General features: G+C 46.9%; 1 protein-coding gene across 7 annotated transcripts in view; it reads right to left on the bottom strand.

Annotated features, from left to right (window-relative positions):
* Window positions 1-22778, bottom strand: part of Nav2 (neuron navigator 2) — a 349974-nt gene that overhangs the window by 215027 nt on the left and 112169 nt on the right. For all 7 annotated transcript variants that reach the window (XM_036181890.1, XM_036181892.1, XM_036181904.1 and 4 more), the window contains exon 3: window positions 17360-17412. In XM_036181890.1, coding sequence (XP_036037783.1) covers window positions 17360-17412 — 53 coding nt within the window. The remainder of the gene's footprint in view (window positions 1-17359; window positions 17413-22778) is intronic.

The following is a 22778-nucleotide window of genomic DNA, read 5'->3' as shown; positions in this document are numbered from 1 at the left end:
CTTAAAAGCAACTTACTAGTCCCTTCCCCCCTTTTTAAAATTTATATGCATTGGTATTTTGCTTGCATGAGGGTGTCCGGTGCCCTGGAACTAGGGTTACAGACAGCTGTGAGCTGCCATGTGGGTGCTGGGAGTTGAACCTGGGTCCTCTGGAACAATAGCCAGTGTTCTTATCTTAACTGCTGAGCCATCTCTCCAGCCCCTACTCGTCCCCTTTTTCTTGTTATTATTGTTTCATTTTCTTTCTTTCTAAAGAGTCTTTTTCCCCCTGATTAGTAGCGTGAGTGTGTGTGAACACACACATATGTTTGTGCATGGGCATGTGTGCCATGACATATATGCGGAGGTCAGAGGACTATTTTGTAGAGTCAGTTCTTTCCTTCCACCTTTACATGAATTCTGGGGATCGAACTCAGATCCCTGGGTTATATAGAAAGCACCTTTATCCACTTTATCTTATCAGCCCTGCTTTTTTGAGACAAGGTCACACTTTATTGTCCAGGCTGGCCTCATACTCACAGTCATTTTATTTTCCTGTGTGTTGGCTAATAGGCATAAACCACCATGCCCAGCCAATTCATTAACCTTTAAAAAACAAACAAACAAAAAAAAAAAAAAAAAAAACAAGGCAACTTAAGTTCTATTGTCAGGCCTCAGCCACTGTCATCAGGTTTGGGAGCTGCTTTAGAGCCAGAAAGAGTTTATCTGCTGTAGCGGGCTCCACACTGGAAAGCCTGAGAAAGTGGGGATCAGGCTGGGTGTGGCACACGGCTCCATGTCTGCCTGTTTCTCTCCATGCTCTGTTGCCTTGCCCAGCTCTTTCCTGCAATTTGGCAACATTATCTACCATACCATTTATAATATTTATAACTTTAGCTTTCCAAGATGCTGTCAAGAATTCCTTGGGAAAAAAATAAAAGAGGAAACTTTACAGGAGTTTCTCTGATGTTTTAGTAAATGGGTAAGTCCATATGGATACAAAATATTCTAGAGGGGGAGAAATTGAAACCAAGCCTCTCAAATTCCTCCGGTGACTATCTTTTTCCACTGTGTCTCCAACTGCCTAGACTACTTCATTTTCCTAGGGTTTTCCAACTTTCCAAATCTTCTCTTGAAACAAATCAAGCCTGACAAAGGTGCTAAAGCCAGTCTTCACCCTGGAGACTCCCAGAGCAGATCTCCAGAGCTGAGCGCTGCCCGCTTGCTTTCACAGGTGACGGCTTGGTCAGTGGAGGCAAGCCACTAGTAACGGGGGCCTCCACACAGCCCAGCCCTGCTGGGGCATTCCGCCAGAGTGCAGCTCTTCCTTCCCCCTGCTCCAGGGACTTCCCTGTCCTTGTTTGCTTTTCTGTTGCTAGAGTAAACACTGCCAACAACAACTTAGCAAAGGACTCATTTGGTTACAGTCCATCATGAAGGAACCTAAGACAGGAGCTCAGGAAGGACCGGAAGCGGACTGCCTGCTTCACTCAGACTGCATGGAATGATGCTTCAGGGCTTGCTCCCGCTGGCTTGCTCAGCCGCCTTTCTTATTCATCCCAGGCCCACCTGGCAAGACATAGCAGTACTCACAGTGTGCTGGGCCCTCCTGCCATCAATTAGGAGTTGGGCAAATGCCTCACAGACAGGGCCACAGGCCAGCATGGTCTGTTCAATATTTCAGCTGTGGTTCCAGGTGACTTTAGGTTTGTGTCAAGTTGACAGCTGAAGCTAACTTTGATGCCGTTGCTCTGAAAAGTTGAGAACTCCAAGTGAGGAGCAGAGTATGAACAGAACACTGAGGAGGGCTAAGGGGCCATACTGGAGGGCCTCATCCGGCCTTTGGGTTACCAGGGGCTGGAGGGTGAGAGAACAGGGAGGTGGCTGTCAAAGGCACAAACTTTCAGCTGTTAAGACAAGCAAGTCCCTGGGGATCAAAGGCACAGCAGGAGTGGTGATGGACAGATGTGCCAATTAAGTCAATGATGGGAATCATACACAATGTGAATGACTGCTATAGTTTGGAAATGTCACTGAAATGTGCTAAAGGCTTCATGACCCAGGCTGGTGCTATTGGTGGGTGGAACCCACTCAATATAGGGCCTAGTGGGTGGTCTAGTCCCTGGAGTATGCTAACGGGGCCAGGTAGATATGCCTTTCCTGTCTGTTTTTCACTTTGTGGCAGCCTTGAAGGGAGAAGGGCTTTGCTCTGCCATGAGTTCCTCACCAAGCAGGATGCACGGTTGCCCTGCTGTAAACCCAGAAGCAACAGGAGATAGCAGATGTGGAGTGAAATCTCCAAACCAGGGCGCCCAAATGGAACTTTTCTCTTTGGAAGCTGATCACCTCAGGAATTTGTTACAGTAATGGAAAAGCTAACCCAGTAAAGCAAATTTACATTTAAAAATTAGATAGTGTTTTGCAGAAACCTTTGGCTTTACCCAGAGAGAAGGAACAAACCCAGACACTAATTTTAGCCAGAAAACCATGATTTCCAGTTCCAAACAGTGACACCTGCAGAAGAATCTTGTCTGGGAAGTAACTAGAAGCCAGAGGTCTCACATGCTCCTTGAAAAACACCAACTAAACACCCCCTCTCTTCCAGGCAGCACAGTGACAGAACAGGATTGTCCTCCCTCAAGGAACAGCCAGCCCGCTGGACATGCACTGGCTTCCAAGCAAACAAGCACTCCATAAACGGGCAGTCACAACCGTGCTGAGAGTCAGCTTACACACTTAGACCAGTCATGGGCTCACCACGCTCCGCATCTTCTTGTCACTTTGCTTGTTTATAATCCTACACCTCAGGCCACAAGTCCAAACAATAAAGCAAACAGAAGGCACATCTACGATTATCCCAAAAGCTGTCTGCAGGGATAGCTGAGGGGTTGGACTGGAATTATATACCACCACCAATCACTAACAGATAGTTGGGAATTTTGTAAGTCACATACAAGATGCTTCATATTGAGAAACTAGATTTGACCAATACTTCTAAACCCTACAGTATGAGTAAGGACACCTGCCACTCAATCAGAAACTATGAGAACAAAAATAATTTAAATAGTATTAATAATCAACTCCGCTTACTGGAGAGCTAGAATGTCCAAGACATGTTGTGGTCACTGAATGAGAAAAATACACTGGGCATGGGAGGTCTCCAATGCAGCACACCCTTGAGCTTCCCAAGGCTACATGATCCCTGGTGCACCTGTGCGGAAACAGTGACAGTGTTTGGCTTGTCATAGAATGCTAATCTCTGTTACTATTTAAATCTTTGCAAGCATTCAGTTGAACCAAATAAAACTTCCACTTACTGTTAAAAAATTCATGTTTACTAAAAAAACAAAACATGAATACTGACCATTTCATGTGCTGTCACCTCCTCAATATACTAAGAAGACAGCACCCGTCTACTCCCCACATCTACTCCAAAGACTAAGATTACCTGCAACTTAGATAAACAAAGCAACTGGTAGAATCTGAAAGTCAGAACCAAATCCCCAAAGTCCATCTCAAAGGAGTCTCATAAGAACAGTTACACATAATACATACAGATGGAAATCAAGGGATGGGGAGATAGCTCAGTTGGTAAAAGGTTTGCTTTGTAAGCATGAAGACCTGAGTTCAATCTCAGAAACCAGAAAAAAGCCAAACCCTGTGGCATGCCCTTGAAATCTCAGCACTAGTGAGGTGGAGACCAGTAGACCCCTGGGCCTTGCTGGTCAGTCAGCTGTAAGGTCCAAAGGAAACTCCAATCCCCCAAACCCCAAAAGGCAGTCCAAATGTCCAGAAATGGGCTCAAGCTAGACTGTAAGACAATTTCTGGTGGTTAGATAAAAGCCAGCATTCCTCGGGAACTTGTGAAACGGGCCATTTCCCTTACTTCTGACAGAAGGGTCAAATGGCTATCTGTGGTGCCTATTAGAATATTAAAGCTCAGGATGGCCTCTAGCCTACCTCAGCATCACAATACCTGTTACACACTTCAAAGTAGTCCATTCTAGCATCCTAGGCCTTCTCATCTCCTCCCCTACCTCACACTCCCTTCCGCTCATAGGCTTCCCTCCCCACAGCTGTTCATTCTCCTTATAACCCTGCTATTCCTGCTATGTTCTCTCGCTCTCTCTGTTCCTGCTTCTCTCACTTTGTGTTCTCTATCCCCTGCTGTCCTCCCATCTCTCACAGAGAGCCCTGACCCTGGCCAGTCGGCTGGCCATATCCAGTTTATGTCTTTCTCTCTTTGTTCTGGACTTTTCTAGATGCCTCTGGCTGTTCTCTCATATTAGATGGCCCTCCGGCTTCCACATGCACACACACACACACACACACACACACACACACACACACACAAGAACCTTCTGATTTGCTTGTCTAAACACTTTCTCAAAAACAATACGACTGGGGAAGGCTTTCCTCCAGGTTCTCTCACCGCAGACTCTGAGCAAAGGTGAACCCTGTGACCTCGCAGCAGGTCAAGATGAGGCTTTTCGTCTCTTGCCTTCCAATTCCTCCAGGAGAAGGTAACACAGAGATGAGATTCTGGTTGGGCCTTGCCACACAACCGAATTCTACATCAGTGCCACAATGTCACTACATCTACACCATCATGGGACACCCTCTCACTTGACAAAAGCACTCAGGAGAAAATGACAACTCACCTCAAGCACCTAGTTAATAGAATCATCCCTACAAGGGAAATTTAATGGTGGTCAGAGAATTGAAGGATTTGAACTGGTCAGAGCTAACACCCAGAAATATAATCACTGGGTGTTTATTGTCTCTTGTCTATCTTTGGGCAAGGCAGACAACTTGCTGTCACCTCCCGGATGGGGAGATAGACACTGAGCGTGTGTCCCCCTACTCTGCAGCGATTAAACTGAAGTGGGGGAGGGAATAGGATGAGAGGAGAGAGGGGAAACTGCGGATGGTATGTAGAATAAGTTTAAAAATTTAATAAGAAAAAGGGAAAAAATAAACAGAAGTGTTTTGTAAACTGTACTTCCCCGTGTATACAACCAAACAGAAAGCGCTTCTCCAAGCTGAGCACTGAGCATTTCCTTGGGTCATTTTCCCAGTCTGAGTCTTCAGCGATGTGATAAGAAAATTCAAGAGGGCTCCATCCATCCAGGCCACATCCAGCCCTGTCCCCTGAGAGGACACCTCACAGAGGAAGGTAGCTTCCTTCTCTGAGGTTCAAGTTCATTCAAAGTATTTTCACCCTTCAGAAGCAGAGACAATTTAAATCCCTGAAAAAACATTCATAAGCACTTGCTATGGTTTGCAGGAGAAATGTCCCCCACAGGCATTTGAACACTTGGTCCAAAGTTGGTGGTGCTATTAGGGGAGGTCATGGAACCTTTAGGAGGTGGGGCCTTCCCGAAGGAAGTGTGTTGCTAGGGGTGGGCTTTGAGGTTTTATAGCTCAGTCCCACTTCCTGTCTCCCCCACTTCTCTGCTTCCTATGTAGGATGAAATGTGATTTCTCTGCTTCCTGTCTGCCAGATGAGTCTCCTGTCCCTGATGCTATTGCTTCCCCACCATGAGGGACTCCAAGGCAAAGCAAACCCTTCCCTCCCTAAGCTGCTCTTGGTCAGGGTATCCTATTACAGCCATAGAAAATAAACTTGCACAGTGTTCCTCCCAAATCAAGATGCTTCTGGAACAAGAACTTTTCAGACTACCACAGGGCCAGGCACAGGATTTCCTAAGATGTCTGTACTACTCCTAAGGATATAATCATTTAGTGGAGTCAAAATGAGTGTCGGGGGATAGACAGGCAACAAACAAATAGAAGAGGCTGGGTACCAGAAGATATGAAGTGCAGCTCAGCAGTAGATGGATAAGACCCTGGGTTTGATCCCTAACAGTGCAAGGAAAAGAAAAAAGGTAGATGAAGAAGGGAATAGTCACAAATTCAGGCCATACCTGCCCAGAGGGAGCAGCTGCTGCCCCATTTTAGGCAATTTTTCCCATCAAGAGCTAATTCATTCTTGCCTGATTACCTTTCCACCAAAGCAGTAAACCAACTTTTGCCACTGCGAACATCAGCCAGGCCTTTTTTTTTTTTTTTTTTTTTAAAGTTTTTCTGATGCTGCACTTGAGCCTTATAGGCCACCACCCTCCACCTCTGCTCAAGTGAACACAGGGCTCCCAGTTCTTGTGTGCACACATAGACTGCGAATGTCTTCAAATGCAAACAGGCATTCCATGCTAAGTTCTGTTTCATGGAGATATGAAAAGAAAATAAAACAATTTAAAAACCACACATAGAAAAACCAGTCCTTTGATGCTAGGCTGAACATAAGAACTTCACAAGGACATGTGCAGGGAGGTGGGCCCAAGCACGGGGCCCAGATGGCTTTTATACAAACCATGATCCAAATGCTTATAAATCATCATTGGATTTCTTGTTCTGCTCAGGAAGGTCTGAGGCATGCTGTAAACCCACCCTCTTCCCATGCCATCTACCCTGGCATATACCAAGTACCTCCCCGAGCACTGGGTGGCCAGGTACCACTGCAGACACCGCAGGCCTGGCATAGGTGTGAGAGGAATATACAGATTTCCACTGGGCATTTACCAAGGATAAGACCTCTGCCTAAAAACCACTCATGTCTAGTAGGGAATACAGTAAGCTAAAGAGATTAAAACTTTGTTTATACTACAGAGCCTTGTTATCATCATTCAGCCCAGGGGCCAGTGAGATGGCTCAGCAGGTAAAGGTGACTACTGCTAAGTCTGGAAACTGACCTGAGTTTGATGCCTGGAATCTACACAGTGGAAGGAGAGACTAGATTCTGCAAGTTTGTCCTCTGACTCCATACATGATCATGGAGCGCGCGCGCATACACACACACACACACACACACACACACACACACACACACACCAAACAAACAAACAAACAAACTTGGGGGAGAAATAAAAACAAATAGCATTTAAAATGTGATCAGTCTCTTGTAAAATTTGCTTAAATGTCATGAGAATTACAAGACAAACATACATTAGGACTCTAGAATATCTCCACAGAACAAATGAAGGGTCCTAGAGACCAAGGAACTAGGACTGTGGGGAATTCACTCCATGAGACCACAGTCACCAACCGACAGGAACATGGCAGACCCCATCCGCTTAGATGTTCTTAAAGACTGTCTCCCAGAAGAGCACCAGATTAGGTCCTATGTCAACCTCAGCAGACATTTTATAAATACTGTCAACTTAAAACATTTGAACACCCTGATGACTAGACACTATGCTTAAAAGTATATTTGAACAGGTATATCCCCGGAGAGATTTTCTTTCTTTTTTTCTTCTTTTTTTTTTTTTTTCTGTTTCTTTCTTGCTACATAGCTCAGCCTGTCCTTGAACTCATGGCAATCCTCCTGCCTTAACCTCCTGAGGTACTAGGATTACATGTGTGTGCCATTATACCCAGCTGAGACTTTTCTCTTGAATCTAAGACAATGTTGAGCAAGTGGGTTGGGAGCCTGGTGGCCTGAGCACCTCATGGGAGCTTATAAAGGTGATCAACTCTCCCATTCCTCCAAGACCCCTAGGGTAAAAAAGCTGCAGGCCCAGGCCCAGAACATTCCATTTACCTTGTTCCTCATGCTCATTGAAGTTTGAGAAGCCCTGCTTAAGAGGTGTTGCCAAACCAAAATGACCTGCTACACTGGCGTCTTTTCAAACACCTTCATGACTGTGATGTGAGCCGGGAATGGCAGTGCACAGCTATGACGCTAGAGTGGCTTGTGGGTTCCAGACCAGCCTGGCTACCTGCTGAAAACTTATCTCAAAAAATTACATTAAAAAATAAATAAAACTAAGTGAAACTGGAAGAGAAGATACAGAATGGGAGGATTTCTTGGCCTAGAACAACTTGGAAAAAGTCTTCAAGCATTTTAAAGTATTACACTTTTTAAAAAATCTGAAAAGCAGCATTGCTTCTGCCCCTGATAAGTCTCCAAGTGGTCAGATCATGTACAGTTTAGTTCTTCCATCTGAGAAACACGAGCTGAACACGTGTAACCTGGATAGCCCAATGCCAGGAGCAAGGCAAAGAGATGGAAAACAGGCCACTTGCAAGACAGAGCTTTGGCGTTATTTAATAACACATAAAATATGATCAGTCTCTCATAAAAAACGGCTTAAACATCATGTCAATTACAAGACAAACACACGTGAGTTGGGGAGCATGACCCACCAAGTTTACATTTGCAAAAGAACTGTATCTGTCAGTATCAGCTCTGGGAGTTCAGATGAAATGGTGCAGCCTTTCACGGCTGCTCTGAGTCTGGGGTACCTGTGATGCTGGGTAGAGGATTGGGGAGAAGAATGTGCCAAAAATGAACTATAAATGCTCTATAGGCCTCCTACCTGCACCTGCTCAGAGGGTTCGCTCCTTGCTCTCCTTCCTCATATATGCAAACAGTGGAGGTATCTTCCAGAAAAGTCAGCCTTACAGGAAACAGCCTGGCTAGCTGTGGCCAAGAACGCCAAGAACTTCCCTTCTGATCTGGTAAGTCACCGTGCTTGAATCCTAGAGTGTGTTAGCTTCCTGATGCTCCTCTGAGCAATTGCCATAGGTTTAACAGGTTTGAACAACACATTAATTTACACATGTCGGACATCCCATGTTGGCCCCAGAGAGCTAAGTTCACAAGTTCTGTCCATTTGTGCTTCAGAGATATGTCCATTTGGGCAGCCTCTACAGACGGATGTACCCCTACATTTCTAGTACCCCTGTATTCCATGGCTCATGGCCCCTGCCTCTGTTCCCAAAGCTGGCAGTATGGTATCCATTGGGCTCTTTTATTTCCTGCCCCTTAAAAGATCCTTGTGCTCACATGAGCCTGCCCAAATAACCATCTCATGTTACAATCCTTAGCTTGCAAAACAGCACGTGCACAGGTCATGGGGATCAGGATGCCACACAGATGTGGGGTCCTTGCTCAGACTTGCTTCACTGGGTACCTATTTTCTGAGCATGAGGAAACTCTTTGGTACACAGATCAATAGGGAGTGGGTGGGTGGCATCCAATGGGAACTTCCATCTCATGTATGCTGACCCCCTCTACCTTCATAGCCTGCCTAGGGGCAGCTTCCATTCTCCCCCTTTTACAAGAGAGAAGCTGCCTCAGACAGATCTGGGCTCATGCTCATCTTTCTTCACCCTGACTCTCCTTCCCATGGAACAATCTCTCACCCTGTGCCTCTGCTTATGCCTCTGTAAGGGGGGGATAAGACAATGTCACTTCCTCCCCTGTGTCACAATCCTCTTCCTTTGATCACTGTCCTTATACAAGGACTTGTAATAATGAAGGGATTTGCTAGCGCCAGGCTTCCGGCATGTGAGCCTCGGTGTGCCAGTCATTAGAGCTGGGTGACCTCAGACAAGCTACTCAAGTGCTGTCTGCCTCAGTTTCCTTCATTGTAAACTGGAAGTAATCATGTCTGCCTCCACAGGATATCGGAAAACAGCTAACATGAGGTGTCACGGCACAGTGTTCAGCACACAGTGTGTACAAGGTGTGCTTCCTGTACAAAACTGTATGTAAGTAGTCGGAGAACACTAGGAACCATGGCTCTGAGGAGGGAGAGAAGGGGGGCATGCTCTTTATAGTGACCCCCAGTCAGAGCTGCAGAGCTCCTGACTCCTCACTAAACTTCATGGAGTAAACAACATACACTCCTCATCCTGCGAGCTGTGAGGAGGCTGACATGAACCACCACATCTGGAGCACTCAGAACGGTGGCTTGTCATCCTTGTCAGCTCGGTGTTAGATCTGGTAGCATCCCGCGGGATGCTTCGGCATGCCGCCCAAGACAACAGCAAAAGAACTCAAACCAAAAATGAGAGATACATGTCCTGACAAGTGCCATTTCCTATGCACCTCTTCTACACCAATCCAGGAAGAATTAAGAGAAGGAAAGAAGTTTCTAGAACACTGCAAAACTTTGCTGAACTCCTGCGAACAGTTTCCACACTGCTACCCAGGGTGCCAGTTGCTGCCTAGCTGAAGGTGATGCAATAGGAGTAACTCACATTGCAGACCTTCTACCACAAATGCACCTGTGCCAGCTCCTCCTCTGTCTGTCTGTCTACCAGACAAGCACCAACCACCTGTTGTCTGTCAGTCACATCTCTCTGGCAGAGGCCTGTGCAGCTCAGGTGAGATATGGATCTCCTATAAGGATGGCTCTGGTGAACATACACACACAGACACACACACACAGACACACACACACAGACCCACACACACACACACACACACACACACACACACACACACAGACACACACAGACACACACATACAGACACACACACACAGACCCACACAGACACACACACACACACACACACACACACACACACCACACACACACACACACACACACACACACACACACACACACACACCAGACACCTAGTTATGTCAGCTCTTCTGGAAATAACTGACCTGAGCATTAACGGCCTTGCTGGCCCAGAGGGGACATGCAGGTCACCCTAGGAGACCACATATCAAGGTACAAAACCTGAACACACCCAGCCCTCCTCATGCACCTTAAGGTGTCCAGCACGGGGCTAACGAGGACAGTAACTGGGCCTGAAGGGCTGGCTAGCTGTTCTTGAGTGTGCAGAGCAGGGATGGAGAGCTGGCGGTCATCTTCATCAGACCGGATTCAGTTCCCGGCACCCAGCTTAGGTGCCTCACAGCCACCTGTAACTTCAACTCTAGGCAATTTGACACTTCTGGGCTCCTTGGCTCACTCATCAACAAATCCACACACAGACATATATACACATAAATACAAACAAACCTTAATGAAACAAAACAAAAGAGAGGCCTAAGGTATGGAGACAGACATGGACTGCTACCACCTTTAACATACAACAGCTCAAACCAACCAGGATGGCGGGATGGCCACTGGGTAGGAAACTCTGGGTGCTGCGTCACTCTTGGTCCTGGCTTCTTTGTATTTTGCTATAAACTCTGAGAGGCCTCTGAGCTTTCCCCCATTTCTTCTCGGTTCTATAACATGTGTGTGCCCTTCAGGCCATGTAAAAATAGAACCAGGAGCCTGGTGCAGAGGCAACTCAGCTGCCTGAGGATCTCAGACACTCCCAAGGCATGCTGCTGGCTTGCTGGCAGCTGCCTGGAGGGCTCCTGGTCACTGTGCCTAGAAATTTGATCTGGTTGCAGATGTCCCTCTCCTGGCCCAGGAGGCTCTGTAGAGAATGAGGCTGAGAGACATGGTGCCCAGAAGCATCTCAACTAGGAGCCACCTGCCCATGGCAGCACATGAGTTCCCAGTGACAGGTCATCTCAGGCCTTTCCCAGAAACATTCAGACCCCTCCCTTCCTGCTAACTCTGACTAGCTAAGTCTGACTGCTGCTGTCTTCCAGGTCAATACACATGGAGCACAAGGATGTATGAGGAGGAATACACTATTCTTTACTGTGTCCCTTCTCCATGTCAGCAAAGACCCCAACTCTTCCTCCTCCTGGGTGAATAACATGTTCCCCAAAATCCTCAGTTTCCATATGCAAATATAGATTAAGAACCATCCCTCCCTCTTAAAGCCGTGATGAACCCTAATAGTGTCAGCTTGATGGAATCTAGAATCACCATGGAAACAAGGGCATCTCTGTGTGGGAGCTTCTACATTGGTTTAAGTGAGTTGGAAGACTCAGCCCAGTACAGGAGGCACTATTGCATAAGCTGGATCCCAGACTGAAGAAAAAGGAGACAGTGAGCTAAAAGGAGACAGTGAGCTGCATACCAGCATTCATCTCTCCCTGCTTCCTGAATTCAGGAACATCATGGAGCAGCTGCCTTAAGCTCCTGCCTCCATGCCTTCCCCACCACAATGGACTGTACCCTCAAACTTCAAGCCAGATAAGCCCCCTTCCTACCTGCCTTTGTCAGGTATCTGTCATAGCAATGAGAAAAGTAACTATCAACAGTGTTGAGACCTGCACATTACCAGGTGGGCTCCTGGCACTCGGTACCAGTGGGGGAAATCTGATACTTGCTCTGTGAGTTTTTTGTTTTTGTTTTTGTTTTTGTTTTTGTTTTTCCTCTCTCACATGTTCCAGGGAAGGAAGTGAAAAGCTTAAACTAAGTGGATTATTGGGGCCATGCTGTGAAGAAGGGCCAGGGCCAGGTGTGATTAATAGATAGATAAGGCTGGATACTATGCTGGATATGTGTTTCTTTAACAACTCATCACCTGAAGAACAAACTATACTGAGTGGTACCCTATGCCCAGCACACAGATCATCTTGTGGAAACTGTAAAGCGCAATGCTACCAGGCAGGTGCTGTCCTGATCCTGGTGGTAACAGAAATGACATACACTGTAATAATCCAATCACAGAGGGAAGAGAGGAGGAGGACCAGAGTATCACAGAGGGAAGAGAGGGAGGAGGACCAGAGCATCACAGGGAAGAGAGGAGGAGGACCAGAGCATCACAGAGAGAAGAGAGGGAGGAGGACCAGAGCATCACAGAGGGAAGAGAGGGAGGAGGACCAGAGCATCACAGGGAAGAGAGGGAGGAGGACCAGAGCATCACAGGGAAGAGAGGAAGGAGGACCAGAGCATCACAGAGGGAAGAGAGGGAGGAGGACTAGAGCTGGCACCTGCTGCCCTGGCCCTGAGGCCTAATGCTACCTCGCTCCTTCCTCAGCTCCATCCCTGTGTCTCCCCAGATGCTGGCCTTGGAAAAGGTTGGCCAGGGTAGGCCTGCTCTAAGCTGCTCACCCCTCTTGTAGCAGCAATTCAGCTTTCATCACTGGTGAACGGGGATTCTACCCATAATTTTGGTGGGGGTGCTCTTCCCATGGAACTTGGAGAAAAGCCTACAGAGTCTTGCCATCCCTTTGTCTGTACTTATGTGTAGACTCTGTCTTGGCAACCTGGGTATTAGCATTTTCCACAGGGCAAAGTCTAAGAAGCGGAAGGGATTTGGGGTTAGCCTGAGGTCTCTAGAGCCCCAAAGGGCAATGGGTCAACCTCTGGGATCTGCTAAGCTGTATGCAAAATTCTGGGTCTCTATCACTTGAGGAGGAGAGAATTGGCATTTTCCCTCCAATTCCTCAAGAGGTCTACATCCTTAGAGACCATTAAAATGATGGCATCAGCATCATTACCATAAAAACTGCCAAGAAAGCAGGGAGAAGCGGGGAGCAAGCCCAGCGGCTGGCTGCCAGGAGGTGAACTGAGGGTGTTTACCCAGGACTGTAAAAGCACCTGGAGCAAACATGGTCTGCTTTAGTGTACTTCACCATTTTAATTATTATCAACTATCAGTATTTTCATGGCTCCCTTAGTTCACACACAAAAAACTTTATGAGCTATGTGCTAATATCATTCCCACTTCCTTGGACAGGAAACTTGGGGCTTCAAAGATTAAATGATTGGTTCTGGGCCACAGAACAGCAGGAAGGAGCTGAATCTTGCCTGGCTCGCAACCCGCAACCCAGGCAGTCCTCAGTCTAGGTATTTCAGGGGAAAAGGCAAGAAGATTCCCAGAGAGCCACAGAGGGGCCAACGGGCAGTTGGAATGGAGGCCTAGCTGGAGGAAAAGGGAGGTGTGGGTCCCCTTTCTAAAAGACCCAGCTCCATGCCTCCCCCACATAAGGACAGAAAGCCAAGTTGCTTAAAATAATGATTAAAAGAGAAAACCACTGCCCGCCAAGGCTCCACAGGGAACAGAGTCCCGTCCCCCGCGCCCCCAAGATCTCATGGGACATTGAGTTATAGTCGAGAAGGAGTGACCCAGTGGCTGCTCAGCACCCTCTGGCTGAGCTCCAAGCAATGTTTTCCTTCCACACTAACACTTAATTCTGCTGAACAAATCATTTGAAGGCCAAAGAGATGCCCCTCGGTTACCATGGCAACATCATACAGCCAAAACATTTCAACCAGCTTTGACGCACACACAAACTTACTTAAGGGTCAATGGAATATGTTTGATGGGGGGAAACGGAGGGAGGGTGCAGTGGGGAATGATGTTTCTAGAGCTCTGTGTCCAAGGATTTGGCCCCAGAAGATTCAAAGTCAGACTGAAATAGGCTAACAGACGCCATAAAAAATAGTCAGGCTTGCTCTGGAAAAGTGAAGCCTTCACTTTATCAACGATGTCAAGCTTCACTTTCTGAAGAGCTGGGCACTAAGGGCCACAGATGCTAAAGGATGAACATCAGGCTGAGTCCTGGGGATAATACTCAACAACCTGGCACCCAAGCCTCTACCTGCAAAGGCAGTGCTGTGGCAGCCACAGCCAACCAGGACTGAATATCCCAGCACAGAAGGGCTTATAACCAAACAGCACCACTACATGTTGACATTGACACAAGCAGTCAATGACTCCTTCCATCTGGTCAGGTTTGCAGTTCCTAGATCCCATGGCTGAACTGCCTGCCATCCAAGCTGATGGCCTTGGATCTTATCCTTCAGAAAGTTTTGCTCTGGAACTGTCCCAGATGCAGCAATCTGGAGGTGGAAAAGTAAGTGGGCTCATCCCAGGTCTACACAGGCTTTCCCATGTTTACAAGGCTGGTCATACCTTGGTCTTTCCCAGGCTCTACTTTTCATCATGGGCATAGCAGGGTGAGGGCAGACACTGCAGAGCAGCCAGAAGGGACTCACAGCCTTCCCAGATACCTGCCTCAGAAATGATTGCCCTGGGGTGGGATGGGCTGTAGAGTCAGGGTGTTCTAACTGTTCTCTTGCCCGTTCATCTGACTGTCCTGTGGGCAGAGACCACTTCTTGCTGCTTGCTCCTCACCTGGCTTCACTCGGGGCTTGGCACCAGGAGACACTTGACAGTTGGCTGACTGACAAGCTGATAGGATGCAATATCATGTCCCTCTTGTCTACGTGCCTCTACCCCTGGAATTCCAGCCCATTTCCAGTGTTCTCACTTTTCCATGCTTTTCTAGAGGGTGGGGCTTCTAGGAGAGTGGGGCTCACAGCAGGGGCTGAAACTAGAGCTCCTGGCCAGCCCGTGCGTGGGGCATTGGGAGGAAGGAAAAGTGGCTTCTCTTCCAGGTTTGTTCTTCCTACGAAGCTCACTGCCCAGCTGAAGCTTTAGCCCCCTGCTTGGAACAGCTGCTTTTCTTCAGTTGCCCTCCTAAAGGCTCCTGGCGGATACCCTTTTTCCATATTTTGAGAGAGTCGCTCACTCTCCCTGCAGACCAGCCATTGCAAGTTCTTATCTCACTGCGTGTCATCTTCCCTCTACCCAAACGATGCAGCAGAAGGTCATCACTGATCACCCAATAGCAACAACAACAACAACAACAACAACAACAACAATAATAATGCCTAACAGAGAGATTAGCTTTTTAGGAATCTAGAGATGGTGGGTGGCTGGCATAATCTCAAACTACATTTGACAGGTATACAAACATTTTAACTATGCGTGAATGTTTACACACACACCATGTACCCTATACAGGCATTCATGCACACACGTAATTATTCAGTCAGTCAAAGCAACATCTTACTTCCTACATGACCTGGTAGCTCTGCCTCATGCACTCATCACTGCTGTACGTCACTGCAAAGGACAATATCCTTATTGTACACATCATTATCATGCTCATTTTCAACAGAATAGAATGGCTATCATATACATTCTTCATTTTCCGAGACTCCCATCATCTTTGCTGAACCCTTCTCTGCTGTGTATGCCGTGAGACTCTGTCTGCCTCCCCACCCCAGACTGCAACCAATTATCACAGGCAATTATAGACTTTTATATTGCTGTTCTAAAAAAGAAAAAGAACCCACACTGCCTCCCTCCAAGTACTAACATAGCTGAGTTGTGGGGAAACCACAGGATTGCCTTGCTGTTGTGATAATATTTATAACAAACACATTGGCAGATAAAAATAAATTTCACAGAAGAGTCTGAGATGGTGCTATTTTATAAGCTTGAAAGTAGACTTTAATAACAAGCAGCATTTCCAATAAACTGTGCAGAAAATACATTTGTACCAAATAAAATAAAGAGCTGCCTACCTTCAAGTGTCAGCTCTGCACTCACAGCAATGGGCTAGGGCAAACGCATTGATATCTGTCCCAGAGGAAAGGGATGCCCCTTTACATGAAGATAGCCCCACAGATGTAAAATTCTTGTACTAAAATTAAGTCTTCCATGTGCAAAGTTTTCAATTATTAATACTCTAGACAGCTGCAGCAGCACTAGTAAAAATAGCAGCCAAGGCTTCCCAAGAGTCAGAGCAGTTCCCAGAGTCCTGTCTGGGGGTTTTCCTATGTGAGGGATGGCTGGTCTGTGGATCAAAGAAAAAGAGACAAGGCCTCCAGAGGCTCACCCAAGAGAAGAAACGTGCTTCAGAAGTAAACTGGAAAATGACACTCTGAGACGCGCGTGTCACACACACACACACACACACACACACACACACACACGCACACACACAGCCCTTTATAATAAAAATAAATTTTGTGTACTTCAAAAAGTTGTCTAAAAAGGCTGCCTTCTGTCCAACTCTTCAGGAAATTAAAGAGAAAATTGTCAGAAAATTAAAGAGAACTTGAGAAATGCCAGGCACTCTGGAATCTGTGACACCTGTCAAGCAGTGGGGAGTGGGGTGGGGATGGAAAACTATTTTATGTCCTTCTTTAGATTTCTGGAAGCGAATCCACATGCAGGTTTTTGGACTCCCTACCAGACTCTGACAACATGCGTTTTCTGGGTGAAGCAGCAAATGCTCCCACATCACAGGCCCCTTTTCCCCAGTGATCGATAGGAATTCAAAGACTTGGCAACATTAGGAGAGAACACACTAAACTAACTACAGATTAGTGTTTGCCTTTTAAAAGCTTAAATGCATCACACTAGTGAGGATATCACTTGTCAAGGTTGCTGAGCAGAGTCTGGACACCACTGTTCATTTCTCACTTACCACCACAGTGCCAACTTCACATCCCTTTCATCCTCACAGGAAACCAGACCACATGTCCCACACTGATCAGTAAGATCTCATCACCCCATCTGAATCTCTGCATCCCACACAGGCAGAAATGATCACAGATCTTTGAGTCAAGGAGTGTCCATGCTCTAAGCATGCATGTGTTTGTGCCCATTTCTGTATGATTTATTTTCAACATAAAGGATGTTTGCAGCCTGGCAATCTATACAGATGTCACACCCATTTCTTAAAGAATGCTAACAAATGTGTCAGAAGCAGAAAGAACAGCTACTTGGGGGTGGCTGATGGGGAATTAACCTAAGAAACCCCATGGAGCAGAGCCTCTGGTGTGAATGTTTTTCAAGCTGGTCAGGTCTTTTAGAGTACCAGCCTGCTAACTTTACACAAACATTACCGATGGACCCACTTACCATTTGCGATCTGTTCTTTGGACAGCCATTGATGTCTTCAATCTTGTCATTTGCTGTAAAAGGAAACACAAGTTAGCAAAACAAATAGCACAGAGACACATTCAGGACTGTTAGAACGCTTGAGTCCAACCAAGTCTTAAGGCCCACACTGGGGTCCGTCTGACCACGGCTGCGTGTGAAATGCCGAGCCGCATCAAGCAAGCTTCAAGACTTATTCATCAAGCTGCCATCCTCCAGGGACAGCTGGGGCAAGGTCATCATCACTTCAAGTAGAGACAACTGCACTGACGATCATCTTGCCATGACGGGACATCGTGGCAATGTCTGACCTGGGAACCAGTGAGCTAGGATTGCTTAGGAGGCTACAAAGACACAGATTTGCAGTGTTTCAGCCTCTCCACAGGACAGGGTGGTTCTGAGGGGATTGGCCCACTTCTGACTCAGCAGGTGGGGACAGAAGCTAATGAAAGCTGCTCAGAGCAGCTGTGTCCAGAAGTACCAGTGTTGCTTCTGGCTGTCCTGACATCACGCAGGGGAGGCAAATGAGAAGATGGAGAGGGTAAGACCCCAAAACACCTTGACCAAGACCACGCAGCAAATCACATATGCGTGAAGCCCAAGCACCTTGCTTCTGGGAAAAGTAAAAGAAAAGGGGTGCATTGAATGAGCAGGAATCAAGTATGAACAAGGAGGAAAGATCCAGCATCCTATGGTGAATGCAATTTACCATGTAGAAGCAGAATTCCTAGGAAAATACAACCAGGGCATCTGTGGAGAGGGTCAGTGGGAACAACAGGAGAGAGCCAGCAGTGCTGTTTGTTTGCATCAGCTCCAGTGTTCCTCAGCCATGTTGCTCAACCTCTCTAGGCTGTGTACTCCTCCTCTCTATATGGAAGCTAATATCACCTACTTCAAGAGGAGCAATGAAAATGTGATAGTAGGATATTGGTAAAACAGCACAGTGCCCGGCACATAGTAGGTGCTTTGTGTAGGATACAGTCTTATCTTGGTGATCCCATGTGGGGTAGGCTCGGAAACTTAGCTAGACTTTCATATTGGAATAATCCCTGTGCCCTAAGTATGTCACTGGAGGGCAGCATGTACTGGGGTCTCTGCTCTCCGGCACTTAGCTCTGGCCTAACCCGAACCTACAACCTCACATGGAACACTCCCTCTTCTTATCTCCCCAACCCAGGCTTTGAAAGCCTGGCAGACATGCCAAGGCTACATCTTGCATCATCTCAGTGCTCAAAAATGTCTGCAAATCCAATTCTTCCCCACTCCCTCAAATTTCTCATCCGACTATTATGACTCTAATGGCTACAACTTCCACAGAGAGGAAAGACTAAAATCCATCTAAAAAGGATAATGGCATCAGAGCTTTCAAAGATTTCAGAATATCAGCCCTTCCAGCAGCTCAGATTATGATGACATTTTCTCTTATGTTCTATCTTGAGAGAGAATCACAAAGATGGAAAGCAAGCAAGGGGCACCAGCCAACCCGGTTAACACAGATTTGCTTGATTTATGCATGCCAAAATGATTAGATGTACAGGGTGGTGACCCACCAGGGGAATTTCAATCTTCAGAGATGTAGTTGAGGATTTTCAACTCTACTCAATGTCAGGACACAGAGAAAGCCCTAAGACCAAAGGAATATCAAGGAAAGACTATTAACAGCACCCAGTTGGCCAGAGACGTGGCTCAGCAGTAGAGGACTTGCCTAGCACACACAGGCACTGGGTTCAATCACTCGTGGAGGGAAGAGAGAAAGGGAAGGAGCTGGTTAATGAGCGGAATGACATTTGTTCTTTAGTTCATGAGAAGATACAAGTATCCAGAACAGATTGCTGTCTTATAAACGCCACAAGAATGTAAGATTTCTGCCTGCCTTGTTTCCTACAACAATCTCAGGGCTTCGGGAAGTGCCCAGCATAGCAGTCATTCAAGAAATATTTGTCAAATGGAATGAAGAAGTGAGTATTCAGAACATCTCGAGGAAGCAAGGCTTTGCTGCTGGTTTTGGGGCAGCTGCCTCTTTGTTAGTAAATACAGATGGACATACTGAAGTTAGGAAAACAACCGAATACTCTGAACAGATGGTGTTCCTTCACACACGGGAAATTGGAGCAAGCAAAGGCTGACCATCAGCTTTCCTACAAGTGTGTGGTCCTGGCCAATCGATGGTGAAGGTATCTCCACTGCACACTTGCAACAGCCTGAGTTATGAATCACTGTCCTGATAAATGCACCTGATCAGTCAATGTCCACCTCACTGGTTTGACCAGGACCCATGTTGCTGGCTCCTCATCACAGAGCAGGAGGGGTAGCTGGGATTGCTAAAGAGTCACTTGGGAAGTGGGAAGGATCCTGTTCAATGGAAATGAAAGAGTTTGGTTTAAGGATTCCTCTAATTCTCACTGGCAGTCTGTCACATAAATGTACTCATTCCATCTGTGAATTCCAACATCACAGCTCCTATGACCTAATACTGCCATTCACAACAGTAAAAATAAACCCACAGGGTGCAGCCTACTTCTCAGCACTCAGAGTCCACACAAAGACGGAAGTCAGATGGCTAATCCAAACTCAAGTTCTTAAACGAGCAAGGCTAAGTCTTGGGCCACCTAGTTTCTATTTTTATATAATTTAAATACTTCTTGACTTAAATCCCCAAATATTTCTATGGTTGTCATAAATACTTATAGTGCTAGAAGCAGCAGTGGTGGCCCTTCAGAGCCAAACACATTAACTTAGGGCAGGGGGTCTTTGGTTGGAGCCCCAAATCAGATAATCAAAGAAGCAGACATTTGTCTGCAGAGTGCTCAGCCATGATTAAACTGGCATCGCTAAGATCTTATGGCAATTATCTATCCCAGCATTATCAAGGCATTCTCAACCCCACTAATGCAGTGACCTGTCTGCATACAGGGCGACAAGTCAGTGATTGGAATGCGTCAATGCATACCTTCAGTCAGGACAGTGACAGCAAACTCTGAACTTTTCTATACCACTTCAAAGCACACAGTAGTACATTTTAACAGCTTGTGAACTGATGTTCTGAACATCCCTGGCTACTGACCGCCCAGGAATAGGGAAGGATGTGAATGGCTTACACAGAGTCACACATCAGGTCATTAACAGAAGGGGTATAGTCCCACACATTGTCCTGAACTTCTGGGGTAGAGGGAGCAGAGGAAGCCCTGAGTGAGTCAAGTCTGGAGTAGACAGCCATATCAAGGGCTCTAATGCCTCAGTTCCACAGTAGTGGCAAAGTCTTACCCAAGTGAGGCTCAAGAGGGATGGCAAAGCTTTCCTCAGGGGTCTGAGTGTGAGCATGTAGGAATGTGGATTAGTGTGATCCTCTAGGATATTTACAGCCAGAGACAGCTCACATGCAGAGCCTGCCTACCCAAACTTGCCCTCCTCCCTGTTCCATGCTCAACTCACAGAGCTTTCCTGTCCATTCCCAGTACCCGCGTATGGCATGTAAGGAAGAGGCAGCACATGACTCAAGATGCTCACACCAGCAAGGCTGAGCAGAGAGACCCACCCCTCTGCTCCCAAAGGCCAGGCCTTCAGCAGCAGTGCTTCCTACCTACTGTACGGAAGGTAACCTAGCATTCAGAATGTGTGTGTGTGTGTGTGTGTGTGTGTGTGTGTGTGTGTGTGTGTCACAGAGAGAGAGAGAGAGAGACAGAGAGAGAGAGAGAGAGAGAGAGAGAGAGAGACAGAGAGACAGAGAGAGAGACAGAGACATGAGGTGGGCAGGTATCTGGGACAGATAAAGACTGAGAAACACAGAGAGTGTGAAGGTTCCTCTTGAGGTCACACATCTAATGCCAATTCAGAAATGAACCGGTTCTCAGGCTGAAGCTCAGCACGCCTGGTACCCTATCTGGGCTTCCTGCCTGATACTGCCCTGCTGACCCCACCCTCAGCCTTTCCTCATGGGCTCCTCCTCTGTGACTGCCTGACTTCTTTTCTCATTTCCTTCCTTCCTTCCTTCCTTCCTTCCTTCCTTCCTTCCTTCCTTCCTTCCTTCCCTCCCTTCTTTTGGGTTTTCGAGACAGGGTGTCTCTGTGTATCCCTGGCTGTCCTAGAACTCACTCCATAGACCAGGCTGGCCTCGAACTCAGAGACCCACCCGACCCTGCCTCTGGAGTGCTGGGATGTACACCACCACTGCCCAGCACTCCCGCCTGCTTCTTGTCACCACCCTCCCGCTACCTAAGTTGAGGTCCGTTTTCTCTCCCTCCTCCTAGCCTTGTTTTCTCTATACAGGAACATGTTTTTAAAAAGAAATCTTACTTTATTATCATTTCTTTGGACAGACTCTCATTATGTTGCTTAGGTGGTCTTGAACTCCTGGGCTCAGCCAGTGTCCACACCTTAGCCCATCATGCAGCTGGGACTCCAGAGGCATCCCGACACACCTGGCTTGAATCATTTTAGAGTAAGCAACGCAGATCACATCTGGAGCCCCTTGTACTTTGGTATGGATTTCCAACGAACATGGATATCATCTTCCATGGTATAATTACAAAACTCGGAAAATTTAGCGTTGATACAATGCCAGTACTCCAATTTTGTCAACGGACTGAAAAATGTCTGAGAGGGCACTTTATCCCCCTTCAGGGCCTGCAGGCCGAGACCACACAGCCCACTTCATTGTTGCACCTCCTTAGTCTCCTTCTTCCTGGCATCGGCTCCCACTTTGTCTGTAAAGGTGTTGATGCTTTGGGGAAACACAGGCCAGTTTTGTTTTAATATCTATTTATTTTTCTTAACAGAATGTTCCACAACTTGGGTTTGTCTGTGACTTCTTGTGATTAGTTTCACGTGCTCCATCCCAAACTGGAACAGAACTGAAAAAAGGTATACCCTTTTCTTCCCAGGGTACCACATCAGAAGCCCAGGACTCCCATCTACCCCTCACCAGGGCTGCAGTCCTGATCATGTGGCCATGGTACGGGCTGATAACCCCTCCATAGCAACTAGGGTTCATCTTGAATGCATCCTCAGTTTGCATGCTCCTATAAGATAAAACCTAGGTGCTGCAGAGGAGAGAGAGCCTGGCCCCACCCTCACCAAGCCTTCTCCAGTTTCAGTCCACACTGACGACATCACCAGGAAGATGCAGTGTTCTCCTGGAGAGTCCAGCCCCCTCTTCTCCACTGCTGGGCTTATAGTTGAATTTCCTACTTATTATCAGTACAGTCTATATTTTACTCCATTGTTAGAATCCACTAGTATCCTAAATTCATTCCAACACCCTAGATTTGACTATTCTTTACAGCCCTGGAGACCAGAACTGGTCCTTAAGAAACAGTAAGGAGAGATGCTGCTCAATGAAAGGACTTCTGTGTGAACACATGTATCCCTGCAGTCACCAAATCCAGAGGCAGAAACTTAACTT

The sequence above is a fragment of the Onychomys torridus genome, chromosome 1 (assembly GCF_903995425.1).
Source record: "Onychomys torridus chromosome 1, mOncTor1.1, whole genome shotgun sequence".
Lineage (NCBI taxonomy): Eukaryota > Metazoa > Chordata > Mammalia > Rodentia > Cricetidae > Onychomys > Onychomys torridus.
Note: the sequence above shows the minus strand (reverse complement) of the source record. Positions and strands in the feature narration are given on the sequence as shown.